This window comes from Aethalodelphis obliquidens, unplaced genomic scaffold (assembly GCF_003676395.1).
Source record: "Aethalodelphis obliquidens isolate GAN/ISIS:26980383/991018 unplaced genomic scaffold, ASM367639v1 scaffold18, whole genome shotgun sequence".
Lineage (NCBI taxonomy): Eukaryota > Metazoa > Chordata > Mammalia > Artiodactyla > Delphinidae > Aethalodelphis > Aethalodelphis obliquidens.
Genome location: NW_020837962.1, coordinates 7,250,518 through 7,264,596, shown reverse-complemented (window position 1 = coordinate 7,264,596; position 14,079 = coordinate 7,250,518). Strand labels below are relative to the sequence as shown.

General features: G+C 43.0%; 1 protein-coding gene across 11 annotated transcripts in view; it reads left to right on the top strand.

The window, feature by feature from the left end:
* RBFOX1 (RNA binding fox-1 homolog 1) overlaps nt 1–14,079 on the top strand; it is a 2,175,109-nt gene that overhangs the window by 2,033,825 nt on the left and 127,205 nt on the right. For all 11 annotated transcript variants that reach the window (XM_027117455.1, XM_027117451.1, XM_027117457.1 and 8 more), the window contains exon 9: nt 10,291–10,434. In XM_027117455.1, coding sequence (XP_026973256.1) covers nt 10,291–10,434 — 144 coding nt within the window. The remainder of the gene's footprint in view (nt 1–10,290; nt 10,435–14,079) is intronic.

Here is a 14,079-nt window from a genome sequence, read left to right as displayed (position 1 = left end):
TCCTGGCAGAGTGGGAGATGCTCATGGAGAAAGAAGCTGGACCCAGAGAGGTTTCCTGGAATGAGGCAATAAAGATTTGCTAAGTACCTACTATGTGATGTGGTAAAGGGCTTCAAAAATGCATTTGATATAGTGTTTGTCTTTGGGATGTTAATATTCTATTAAGACAGAGAGGTAAGTAAACTGATTTTTTTTAAAAAAGCTATGGTTAATAAAGGCTGAACAGAGAGGAACACAAGATGTCTAGGCGCTCAGAGGAGGCATCTGAAGCAGACTGGTTTTGTCTGCTTTTGGGTTGGTTCGTTGTGATAAGGCCCTGTTCACAGAGTTTATCTCTCTGGTTCCAGCCCAGACCTAAAGCTCAAACAGTTAGAACTTCATTGAATCTGTATTCCTCTGTACGAGTGCCTTGCAGTTGCTTTCTAGGAATTGGCTGTCTTTGGACTTTCCAAAGCATCTTCACCTCGACCTTGAGAGGCCGTGGTGGGGAGGGGGCAAAAGAGTCCAGGATATGAAATTAGATATCCTAGGTTTAATTCTGGCTCTGCCATCTCCTAGCTGTGCGACTTTGGACAGGTCACTTAACCTCTCTGAGCCTCATGGCCTTATGATGATTCGGTGGGATAAGGTACGAAAAACATCTAGAAAGATACCCAACTCACAGTAGGATCTCAGCACAGTTCTGTTTTCAATGCTCTATCTCAGACCCTTTAGCCAGGTCCACACTTAGCTCATAAGTGACCCGTGGGTGGTGGTCTCAGCATCCAATGTCTCAACTCAGGATAGAGGGGAAGTGAATGCCCTTACACAGTAGTGGTCCTTACCCAGGGTCCACGGAAGTCAACTTTATCCTTCGGGGTGTTTGTGAACTTCTGAAATTGTATGCAAAGTTCAGGTGTATGTGCGTTTTCCCCCCAGGCAGTAGGTCCATAGCTTTCGTAAAACCCTTAGTGTGTCTGGTAGGTCCATAGCTTTCATAAAATCCTTAGTGTGTCTGGTAGGTCCATAGCTTTCATAAAACCCTAGTGTGTCTAAGAACACAGAAATAAGTTAAGAAACATTTATCTACAGAGTGAAGAGATATATCCCCAGTAACAATAATAATAATGATAATGATAGCAACAAACGTTACAGCTGCCATTGGTAGGACCAACTGCGTGGGGAAGCATACCCCTGTATATGTGGTGCATATTTAATTATTGCAGTACCACATGAGGAAGCTATTATTACCCCAAATTTATTTCATGCTTTAAAAATATTTTTATTTAAAACACAGCCACGGAGAGTTGACTCTCAAATTATCACATTCCTCCTTTTGAAGCATCCCATCACCAGTGCCCTAAGAAGACATTTTCTTTCTCTTTCTTTTCCTACTTTCTTCCCTTTTAAACCCATTTCCACTCCCGTCCCCCAAGACACCATTGCTCTAAAGCAGTGTTGTCCAATAGGACTTTTTGCAATGATGGAAGTGTTCTGTAGCTATGCTTTTTAAGTAGGGGATGCATTATCTTTCTGTTGCTGCCCTAACAAAGTACCACAGACTCAGTGATTTAAACAACAAAAATGTATTTATCTTACAGTTTGGGGTCAGAAGTCTGGCATGGGTCTCACCAGGCTAAAAGCAAGGTGTCTTCAGGATTACATTGTTTTCTGTAGGCTCTGGATAGGGTCCCTTTCCTTTCATTTTCTGACTCCTGGAGTCAGCCCTCATTCTCCGGCTCATGACCTGCTTCCTCCAACTTCAAAGCCAGTGATGGTGGGTGGAGTCGTTGTCGCTGGCTGTTCTGCTTCCTGCTTCCACTTTTAAGACCCTTGTAGGTACCCTGGGCCCACTAGATAATCCAGCATCATTTCCCTGTTTTAAGGTCAGCTGATTAGCAACGTTAAATCCATCTGTAGCCTTCATTCCCCTTTGTCATATACAGTAACATAGTCACAGGTTCTAGGGATTAGGATATTAACGCTTCTAAGGGGCCCTTACTCTGCCAGCCGTGGGTATCCCTTGAGCCCTTGAAATGTGGATGGTATGACCGCGGAACTGAATCTTTATTTTGATTCAACTGTAATTTAATGCAAACACTGATACTTGATTCAGTGATTTGAATCCATTTAGGTATGTTTTGAGAGTCTTGAATAGTCAACCATCAATCTTTCAAAGCCTAAATACAGCTCAGGCATTTCCAATGAAAAGTTAGTGTCCATATTGAGATGATGAGCTTAAGTACAAATTATACACAAGATTTAGAAGATTGAGTTAAAAAATGTAAAATATCACTTACATTGTTTAGGTAATGAAGTCATATTTTTATTCAGGGGGTTAAACAAATATGTTCTTAAAATTAACGTCACGTGTTTCTTTTTACTTCTTTGACAAATGGCTTCTGGAAATTTTTAAGTTACATATGTGGCTCCTGTTTTATTTTGTTGGGCAGGCCTGCCCTAAAGTGCTTGATCACCGTCCTTGAATTGGTGCTGTGTTGTGAGCATACGCGGTTTAATTTTTGTCACGTAGGGCAGGAAAGATAGTTTTACTTTTACCCCTCTAGGTTCTTGGCTGAGACCCCCCTACCATGAAAGATTCACAGGAGAAAAAGAAACAGAAGTTTAATAATAATAATGTCATGTACACCTCCTGTGCACGTAGGAGAGACCCAGGGAACCTGAGCAATGCCCCCAAATGGTCCAAGCCACCACCTTAAATAATATCTGTAGCTCCAGACAAAAGGAGATGTTGGGAATGGGAGCCAGTCTGGGGGGTTATGAGGAAAAACTCAGTAAACGAGGGCGTGGTTGTGATGCAGATTTCAGTTGTCACCTTCCCATTGCTAAGAGTTTCTAGAGATTTAGTTATCCGTCTCTTCCCTGCACCTAGAGGGAGACACCCTTACAAATGGAGAGTTCCTGTATAAATGTAAACGTCTCTTACAGAAAGGGTAACTTCTACTCTGTATTCATAGCTGCTCCTATGCCTGCTGTTTCTCAGAAGTAATCATCCCCCAATAATCCTTGTGCCAAAAAGGCATGTTTGGGAGTGGCATCCTCTGCTTGCCTTCACCAAGTATACTTTGGTACAGTTCCTGTTTACTTATCATCATTGTCTCCCCTCCCCCATACACACACTCCATGCTGTGCTTCCAAATCTCTCCGTTCTCTCTGAATTCACATTTCTGCTGACAACTTTGCCACATTTTACTTACGCATCCTTGTCATGGTCACCTACGTCACTTCCAGTGACCTGGGACCACAGGCAACTCTTTTATCCCTACTTGCAGCCGAGGAAACTGAGCCTCAGAAGAATTTAAGGAGCTGGACTAGTAAATGATGGAACAGAGTTTGAACTCAGAGATATCCAGCTGCAAAAGCCCTTGGCCTGTGATTCTACAACCTGGTCATCCCCAAAATATGGTGCACAGGTGAACTCAGCAGAGCGTATGTGGGCTTAGAGAGAGGAGACGGACCGTGGGGCGGGGCCAGGATCTGAAAGGCGCAGACTTCTGCACAGCCATGCGTATTCTCTTCAGCAGTCATCCCTGGATTGGTCGATATCAAAATCCAATTTCACCAGGATTAGCCTTAGGTTGCTCAGAGCTATTCATTGAATTAGGAAAGATTATAGCACAGGGAGCCCCACGGTTCTTTATTAAGGTTTTTGCGGAAGCACTAAGTGATCTTCAAGAGATTAAAGTGCTGGTGGTGTTTTCTTAACATTTATAACCTGCGCCAATATCTGGGGAGTTTGTTTATTAGGAAAAATTCTGTGGCACTCATCCTGCCTCCTAACAGGGCCTTCGAACTGGGCCAGAGCAGAAGCTGGCTTTGCTGTTCTAATGAGCTTATTTGGGAACCTCTTGCCAAGAGCTACCTGGACATCCACCTCTTGAGGTTAATGGACATTGCATCCACATAGGGTCCTGCAACCTTTCCTGCGAGGTGAGGACTCTGCAACGCAGAGTCGTCGGCAACTGTGCGCCTGAGAAATAAAGAGCAAAAGCTGATGGTTATTAATCCTTTTCGTAGTAAGGATGGTAATGATCCCCTGTTTATTCATGGGACTTTGAATTCATGACCCCACTCTAAAGGATCCAGGACAGATATACATTTGTTTCTTTATGCACATGCAAACTGAGACCCAGAGACATGAAGTTAGCATTCATGCAGCTCCCTCATGGCAAAACCAGGCCTATTCATTTATGTTACAGATATTTACTGAGAATTTACCACCTGTGCTAGGTCAGCGGTTTCAATTCATGCAGTTTTGCTCCCCCTGGGACATTTGAACCCCAGAAGATACTTTCAGCTGTCTCAACTCAAGTGGGTGGAGGCCTGGGATGCTACTGACCCTCTTATGGTGCACGGGGTGATCACCACATCAAAGGATTAAACAGCCCCAAGTGGCAACATTCCTGTTTTTGAGAAACTCTGTTCTAGGAGGTTAGGGATAAAAAGTGAATAGAAGTTCTACGGTCTCTACTCTCATGGACTGTGCATTCTGGTGGAGAAGACAGACTATAGAAATTAACAGAAACATATAATATAAAGGTAAGAAGTGAGGTGTGCTGTGAAAAAACAGATCTATAGGCATGAAAGGAGGAGAGGCTGATGCAGCTGTTTTATTTATTTATCTATTTATTTATAAATGTTTTATTGTAGTTGATGCACAATGTTGTGTTAATTTCTGCTATACAGTAAAGTGGTTCAGTTATACATATATATACATTATTTTTCATATTCTTTTCCATTATGGTTTATCACAGGATATTGAATATAGTTCCCTGTGCTATACAGTGGGACCTTGTTGTTTATCCATTCTATATATAATGGTTTGCACCTGCTAATCCCAAACTCACACTTCATCCCTCCCCCAACCCCCTTCCCCTTGGCAATCACAAGTCTGTTCTCCATGTCCGTGAGTCTGTTTCTGTTTCACAGATAAGTTCCTTTGGGTCATATTTTATATTCCATATATAAGTGATATCATATGGTATTTGTCTTTCTCTTTCTCACTAACTTCACTTAGTATGATAATCTCTATTTCCATCCATGTTGCTGCAGATAGTATTATTTCATTCTTTTTTATGGCTGAGCAGTATTCCATTTTGTGTGTGTGTGTGTGTGTGTGTGTGTGTGTGTGTGTGTGTATACCACATCTTCTTTATCTGTTCATCTATTGATGGACATTTAGGTTGTTTCCACGTCTTGGCTATGGTGAATAGTGCTGCTATGAACATAGACGTGCATGTATCTTTTTGAATTAGAGTTTTGTCTGGGTATATGCCCAGGAGTGGGACTGTTGGATCATATGGTAATTCTATTTTTAGTTTTCTGTGTTGTGGCTGTTTTAGATGATGGGGCCAGGGAAGACTTCTCCGATCAGTGATATCTGGGCAGAGACCTGACTGGCAAGAGGGGGCAAGCTACACAGGCGTCTGGGGAGAGAAATACCCAGGCAAAGGGACTAACAAACAGGTGCAAAGACTAAGGAGGCGTGTGTTGAGTATGTTGAAGGGAGAGCAAAGAGGCCCGTGAACAAGACAGGGGAGCGGTAGGAAGCAAGGGGGTTAGGGCTGTATCTCCTAGACCAGGGTGAGGGTCTGGATGGGAGGGTTCTGAGACGGATGGTGCCCTGGCCATTCTGCTCACGGCTCTCACATCCTTACTTGTCTCAATTTCCTTCAATCTCTGAGCGAGTGGACCAGTATGAATTTGCTTCGTTTTCATGTTCCACCTTCTGATCTTCCAAATGGGGTTTACGAGGCACATTTCTAATTCAGGTGGTTCCCACTTTAGAGGCAAAATGACTTTCAAAAGAAAAACATCAGACATGGATAAATCAAGAGTTCTTCTTTCAACGATTAATTCCCACTAAGCTTTGACATGCATAAGCCTTGGGGAATGTAATTGCAAAACAGGTAGACACTGCGTTTCAGAAAGACACACTCTAGATGTTTCATTCTTTTAGTAAGTTGTGCAGCTTTTTCACATTGTTTTTGTCTTTAGACATTGTGCCCTACGCTTTTGCCATAAGCTTCAGCGGAGTTCTCAGGGATGCTTATCCATCTGTTCAGGGAACCTGCAGGCAGGTCTTCCTCTTGCAAGTGCTGGTGGCCTTTCTGGAGGCTGAAGGAACGCTCCTCAGCCCGGTCGAAGCGTGTCAGTGCATCCAGAAGCAGGTGCAGAAAGGGGGTCTTGGAGCCCCTGCGTTTGAAGGGAAGACTCAAGTCTCTTCTCATTTTAGGGAACTCATCAGAGTGGCCAGTGTGATGGATGAGAGCCTGGGGGCACCTCTAGTAGGGACATTCTCCCTTCTTCTGAACCTGGGTTGAGGCCAACCCTTTTGAGAGCCCCATGCCACCAGAGCTGGTAAAAAGTACAACCACACCTTGATAACCCTTGATAACAATTACTCATTCTCCATGCATTTCCGGTATGTTTGCTTAGCAGGGGTCTTGGTGAGTTGAATGATGGCCTTCAAAAAATATGTCTATGTTCTGATCTTCGTAAACCTGGGAATGTGACCTTATTTGGAAAAAAAAAGGTCTTTGCAGATGTAATTAAGTTAAGGATTTCAAGACCAGATCATACTCAATTTAGGGTGAGCTCTAAATCCAATGACTAATGTCCTTGTAAGAAGAAAAAGGGAGAGGGAGGTGAGTCTCAGACATGCAGAGGGAAGAAGGCCAAACGCAGACGAGAGATTGGAGCAATGCAGCTCCGCTGAGCCAAGAGGCACCAGCAGCTGGAAGAACAAGGAAGGATTTCCCCTGGAAGCCTCCAGCTGGAGCGTGGCCCCAATGGCACCTTTATTGTGCATTTCTGGCCCTTACAACTGGGAGAGAATCAATTTCTGTTGCTTTAAGTCACCAGGGTTTTGGTAATTTCTTAGGAAACTAATAGAGGGATATAAAACACTGAATATGTTCTGAATACGTTTTCTCTGAAAGTTCCCAACAAAAAGGAAATCTCACAGCCTGAAATACTCAAGATGTGGGTCAGTAAGGGTCATTCCTGTAGCTCTGCCGCCTAGCGTGACTGAGGCTCTGTCGTAGCTTTTTTTGTTCACCTCCTACTACATTTGGTCCTCATCAAAGCCCCATCTTGTGTTACACCACACCACAGAAGCAGGCACGCTCAATCTAAAAGGGTTTTCTTTCTATTTTTCTTTTTCAACCTCTGGATCCTGACATTCCTCCTCTTCCCTTTCCTTTCCATTCCCCTATGATGTCTGAAGTATTTTTGGTTGAGTTTTTCTTCTTCCGAGTTACCTTTGAAATTACTTTTAACACACAGGTATTCCGACACAACCATTTATGAGCATTTGTATATTTGCACACGCTACACAATGATGAATTGAGCGGTGTATGTTTTTATCAAAGGAAACAATGCAAAGATTTCTCCAAAGTCCTGTTTGACTAAAGATGATTAATTTTCATTTTCACATGAGCAGCATAATGCTATTAATCATTTAATATGTTTAATCATAATCTCTGTAATTCCTAATTAGGTTTATTAAGCTGAAATATCCAGCAGATATACACAAATCCAAATCTAAGTTTCCTTCTTGGGAGGAGAAGGAGCTGGTTTTAATTTGCATTTGAACAGCAACTTCTAACAAGAGGGAAAAAGTGGGCTTGAAAGCATGGGGGCTGAGCTGCTGCTTCTGCAAACTTAGAGAAGTCTTTTGTTGGGGTAGTTAAGACCCCTGACCCCTGTGAAAGTGACAGTCTCATGATGCAAAGTCATTTCTATCTATCTCATGGGTATGTCGCCAGACTTCATATTACCAGCAGAGAAAATACAGTCCCTGCTCTGGGTCTCAGTGTTATAATATTGTTCTTCAACTATCACTTGAAGGTGGCAAAGCTGATGGTTCACTCCTTCATTCATTCATTTCTTCATATACTCGTAATGCATTCACCCATTCAATTGGTGAGTCAGCCAGCCAGGAAAGAGACATTTATCATTCATCTCCCATGGCTCAGCTTGTGTCTCGCACTGCCCATGTCACACCCCTGCTATAATCCTTAAGTGTCTCCTCCTAGTTTTTAGGATGAAATGTATCCTCTTGGGCTGCACCCAGGGTTCTTCATCGTCCAACCTCTGCCTCTCTCTACAGTGTATTCTCCCGCCCTTCCTTCATACACACGCCCACCAACTAGTGACACAAAGGTCCACATGTATTCCCCCGAATCCAGAACACGATTCACCTCTCTGCATCCTGCCACATGCTTTGTCCTCTGCCGGTACAGTATTGGTCCCCTTTACCTTTTCTCTTAAACATCTCCCAGTGAAAATGTAACCTTCAGAATCGGCACGCCTGTGGTGTGTCCCTGATTTAAGTTTACTCAGCCCCCTGTGATTCATTCTGACCCCTGCTCTCAATAGTCTGTATTACGGTTGTCTTTTTCTACCTCCTTCACTTCCACTAAACTGGGGACTGCATATGCTTTGGAGGACGAACTTAAGTGTCCAGGGGATAGTAGTTGCTCAGGAAAGATGTGTTTAATAAGCGTATGAGAACCTTTCCTTCATGTTTCCTGCGAGGCTTTTTGCACGTGTCCTTTGACATTTTTGTAAAAATCACCGCCAGTCTAAAAATTGCCTTACCTCCCATTTATTGACTGTATTGTATGCCGAGAACTCTACCAAGTCGGCATCATGTGTTACCGTGTTCAGTCGTCACAGAACCTTATAAGGTGTGCACCATTGTTATTGCTCATTTTCCAGATTAGAAAACGATCACCATCCTCTTTATTCAATCCAACAGCGTTGGCAAAATGACCAGGTACATTGTCTTCATGACGGGGCCCTTGAAAGTTGAAGAAAGCTAGCTGGTAGGTTTTGAATACCAAAGGAGCTTGGAAGAGTAGTATGGCAACGACCAGAAGGTCTTGACTTCCAGATACAATTTAGGGTGGAGTTGCCAGGAAGTTGTTAGGAAGGAGTTGCCAGTGAAATCTGTCAGTAAATACAAGGGTTGACGAGAAAGTCACTAATTATGCCTATGTTATTTTGGCTTTATATATACATATGTTAGTTGGTGAGATTGTCTTTATTATTTTACACCTAGCTGCCTGCATTGGTAGTTTTGTCCCAGGTAAATGCTTCTAAATTGCTTATAAGTAGGTGGGGACAATCCCTTGCTGGTAAATTGGTTGGGCTTCTTGCATGGGTTTTCCATCATTGTTTTACGACACCGGTTATCTGATGTAGGTGGCATCTACTGCCACCTAGAGGCAGTACATGCTAATTGCAGAGAAAGTATCTAGAAATGAAGCATCTCTGAAATGTTAAAACTCTAGAACTGAGAGTATGGGAATGGCTTATATGATTAACTCAAATGTTAAAGTGGCTTTTCTCCTGGTTCCTGCCTGTATAGGGCTGTCAATGTAATATCATACTATCCAGGCTTTTACTTGGGGGATGGGGTAGAGTGTGAGGCAGAGTAATGAGTTATGCTAATAATGTAACATTGTCTACACCAACTTAGGCCAACAGAACTTGCTAGATATAGATGTTCTATATCTGCATTGTCTGACATGGAAGCCACCAGCCACGTGTGGCTACTGAGCGTGCTGAATGTGGCTAGTGCAAGGAAGGCACTGGATTTCCCATTTTACTTAATCTTAGTCCATTTCACTTTAAAGAGCCACATGGGGTCAACCATAATGAACAGCACAGGCCTGCACAATCAAGAAATGAAAAATGAAAACCGTAAAAAATAAAATTTAAGTCTGGCAGATGGTTACTTGGACTTCAGAACACCAAACAGCCTCTTCAAATGTTTTAGGAGATTTACTAATATTTTTATCTGTATGGCCTCAACAATTATGCAGGCGTATTTTCAGATTTTTGAACAGCCTCGATGAAGGGATACCTTTAATGAGTATTCTCCTTTTCTAGATGAGGTTTTCTCTAATTATCTATTAGAACTCGCTGTACCCCAGTACCAGCGAGCCCCTCCCCTTGCTTTATCCCCATAGTGCTTATCTCCTTCTGCCAGCTCTGTATTTCCTTAATGAGTTTATTGTCTGTCTTCCCCTGTGTGAATTAGGATCCATGACAGTAACGATCTTTGTTGTTTTGCTTGCTGCTGAATCCTGGATCCGTAATGGGCGCTCAGTGGATGTTCAATAAATATTTGTTGGATGAATGAATGAATGACTCAGCAGTTTCTTCCTGTCCTTATTCCTTTGTTCTGGCATTTTCCTACCATTTAGGGGAAGCAAAAGCACACTGGAAAGAACATTCGGGTCCACTCAGAGCCTCTTTGCTTTCCTCTTGTTCTTTTAGCAGACAGATGATGCGGCGCCCACGGATGGTCAGCCCCAGACACAACCTTCCGAAAATACGGAAAACAAGTCCCAGCCCAAGAGGCTGCACGTCTCCAACATCCCCTTCAGGTTCCGGGATCCCGACCTCCGACAAATGTTTGGCGTAAGTACTGCCTTTCTCCTCTGCAGTGCCCGCTCTGGGATCCCCAGAGCCCTTCCCTCCTCATGTAAGTTCTTGGTATTCATAATACGAAGGTGAGGTGTTTACATGGCTGGGGAAAAAAGGGCATTTTAGATCCTAGTCTGTGGGTATCTTGGGGCCAGGATCTCTATGATTTTAGCATGAATTTCTTTGCATATGTTCACCAGCTTTCCACTTGGATCAATGGTGCTTCTTCTAATTAGCAATTTGAATGTCAAATGGAAAATGGGCTCCCAGATAACACATGGTTGCAACAAGCCCATTGACGATCCCCCATCGAGTGGCCCGGGACCCCATGTCATGACTAAAATAACCATGATGATCCACCTTGTTTTTCTTGCTATTGCAGTTGCCAAATTATTAGGAAGAGTGACTCATGACATATTTCTGCAGACCTTACTCTTTCCCAGGCACTGAGCATCTAGATTTCAGAGGAAGTTGAGAATAATTAGTTCTGCATAAAGCTTCACTGAAACAAAACAAAACCACTACAGATTTCTGAGTCTGACATGCATCCTGCAATGTACGTTCTCCCAGAATCCGTGGTGAGGATTCAGAGATTTTGATTGTGATGTCATATGCCACAAATGACAGCCTTGCCCAGGCACCACGGTGGAACACAGAGCAGGGCAGAAGCTACCACCAACCCAGAGAAAAGAAATGATAGGGTTGCTTGCTCATGGGACATTGTGACCCTGATTCTTTTTCTGGACGATATTTGCACCATCCTCCTTGGGAAGGGATGAGTTTGCCATTTCTTTGGACTCAGTGTTCCATCAAAGGACAAAGCTACGACAGGACTTGGATAGTATTCATTTTTGCAAATGCAGTCAGTCTCTTTGTCTGTGACAGCCCAGCATTGGTGGGAAATGTCTGTGGATTCAATGAACAAAACTACGTCCTTAACATATGACTTAGAGTAGAGGTTGGTGGCCTAGAGATTCCCCTTCTAAAAGCTTTTTGGATGGATGCAGATATTACAAAAGGAATAAGAAGAGGCTCAACTTTAATGCCTAGCTCTGAGCCAACTAGATCTCCTTCCCCATGTGAAAAGGCGAGCTCTGTGTCATCACTCCACAATGGAGGGGTTAGCATGAACATTTTCTTTAACATGCGTGATGTTTATCAAGTGTGCATCTGACACAAAAGCAAAGAAGCGTCCTCATATTTAAGATGCCCAGGCTTGAATCCTGACATTTCAGTGGAAAAGGTCAACTTCTGCTCTTTTCTCTCTCTCATTTGGTAATAACCTTGAGTTGAGCCCTCTGACTCTTGCAGAGCAGAGATACCCTCGGGCACTTTCAGGTCAAAGATGACTTTGAAAAGTGCAGAACATTCAAAGTTAAAGCCAAGGTTAAGTGTGTGTAAAGCAGTGAGACCAGGTTTGAATGATCAGCAGCCAGAAGAATTAGATCCCTTTTGCCACGTCAGCTTCAGAAGTTGTCTTGTTCTTCAATGTGTCTTAATTCATCAAGTGTCACTGGGATGCTGGCTTTGAATTTGGTCCTCTTAATGGCCATCCTGTGCTCTTTTCTGGTGTCACTCATTGCAACACACCCTAACTCCCACCCCTGAGGATGCTCTGTCCTCGCTTGTCTTCTTTGTTATCTTGAAAGTTACCAGAGGGCTACACTGCTAAGGTATTCAAAATATTCACAGCTAGACTCCGAAGAAGAGATCCTGCTTGTGTGAATATCTGAGCCTCTCTATTCTTATCGGGGTAGAACAGGTGGCATAGAGCAAAGTCTTGCCAAAAGATGGATCGTGCTACCGGTTGTCAAACCTTGATCAAAATCTACTCGTTTCAGAGCTACTTTTTGTAAGTCAAAATTTTCAAGCAACTGACAAGATGTGGATTTGACAAGATGATAGCTACACTTAGAACCTATCTATCTATTCAGAAAACGCAGCATTCGGTAATTCTGAAATTAATTCAGTTCATCACAAACTGCCTCTCTGTCCAATTTTTAAAGTATGCAAGATTTTTTCATGGGTTTTGTCCATAAAAATCATCGGGGACCTACGGGTTCCTGGACTCTGCAATGACTCTGAGGCCTCCTTGGTTTACAACCCCCATTCTGAAGCCAAGGAATTTTAATACTGCAAAAAATGTATCCTTCCTGGCCAAACCTGGTTGGCGGCAAACTCGTGTGGTTACGTGATACATTTAATGGCATGAATCACGTGAAAAGGCATCTGTAAACATTCTGATTGGTTCCTCCACTCCAGTTGAGAGAATTAAACGTGGTTTCCTCTTTCGGTTCATAGAGACTCTAAGAAATCACATTTTAATCCCAATCAGGTGTTTTCCAAGTCATTGAGACATGAGATGTGATCTTTCCTTTTGTTGCTGTTTTGCCCTGGTCCCTTCACTCTGGCAGGGGCTACAAGGAGTGAGATGGCAGAGAAAAGCCCTCACAAAGATTTTTGCATTTTTCTTCTTGGTCTCTTTTGTTCAATATGGCCATGGGGATTTCAAACCAAAACCAAAACCCAATGGAAAAACAGCCTCCTTTTTCAGTGACAGTGTTTAGAACAACTTCTGTAACCGTGAACAATTCAGCCGTGAAGCTCGCAACCCCTGCAGGCCTAATGGTTACCGCAGGTGCCTCAACATTTTATTTTCAATGTGTGGCTTTAGTGTCTCTTTGTCAGAATCCTGGTTTCCCTTCTTTCACAATTCACTTTATATATATATATATATATATATATATATATATATATATATTTTTGCGGTATGCGGGCCTCTCACTGTTGTGGCCTCTCCCATTGCGGAGCACAGGCTCCGGACGCGCAGGCTCAGCGGCCATGGCTCACGGGCCCAGCCGCTCGGCGGCATGTGGGATCTTCCCGGACCGGGGCACGAACCCGTGTCCCCTGCATCGGCAGGTGGACTCTCCACCACTGCGCCACCTTGCTTTATATTCTTTACTTCCTTCTCTTTTGGATAAATTTGTTCCAGTGTTTGGCATTAAATCATCCAGGTCATCTTAGATTTCCTGGGTTTTTTTTCTTTTTTAGATGGAACTTTCCTTGGTCAAAACATGATGTGGCCACAACATCCAAAGCAGAAGCCAGAGTCTTTTTAAAACACCAGTTGGCGTGTGAGTGAATGGGATCTCATATTATCAGGGGCCTTGGTTCTGGCCCCAGCTACCTACTTCTTGATCATGTCAGAGCATGCGTTTCCTTTCCGTTTGAATTTTCAATGAACCCATGAAAGCAATGTATGGATTTCCACCAAATTAATCACAATGTCTTGCTCTTGAATAAAAAGCTCAATTTAACTTAATATTTAATAGTAAGCATTTGCGGTGTGAGAGAGGTGGTGATTATAGATCCAGGCCTCTGATACAAGGCATTTCATTCTAGAATTGTCTTCAGAAACAGCTGTTCAGTGAGTACTGGCTTCAGATTTTACCACTGCCTTGTCAAGGGCACAGCCTTGCTTTCGTTATCAAAATACAGGCCTTTGGGGCATGAATATGATCCACTGAATTCTCTATTGTCACCAGACACAGATTACATGACTTTCAGAACATGCAAAAGAAGTTTTCATTAGAGAAGAAAAGAAGCTTTCACGATCACCTTTGATGTATAACAAAA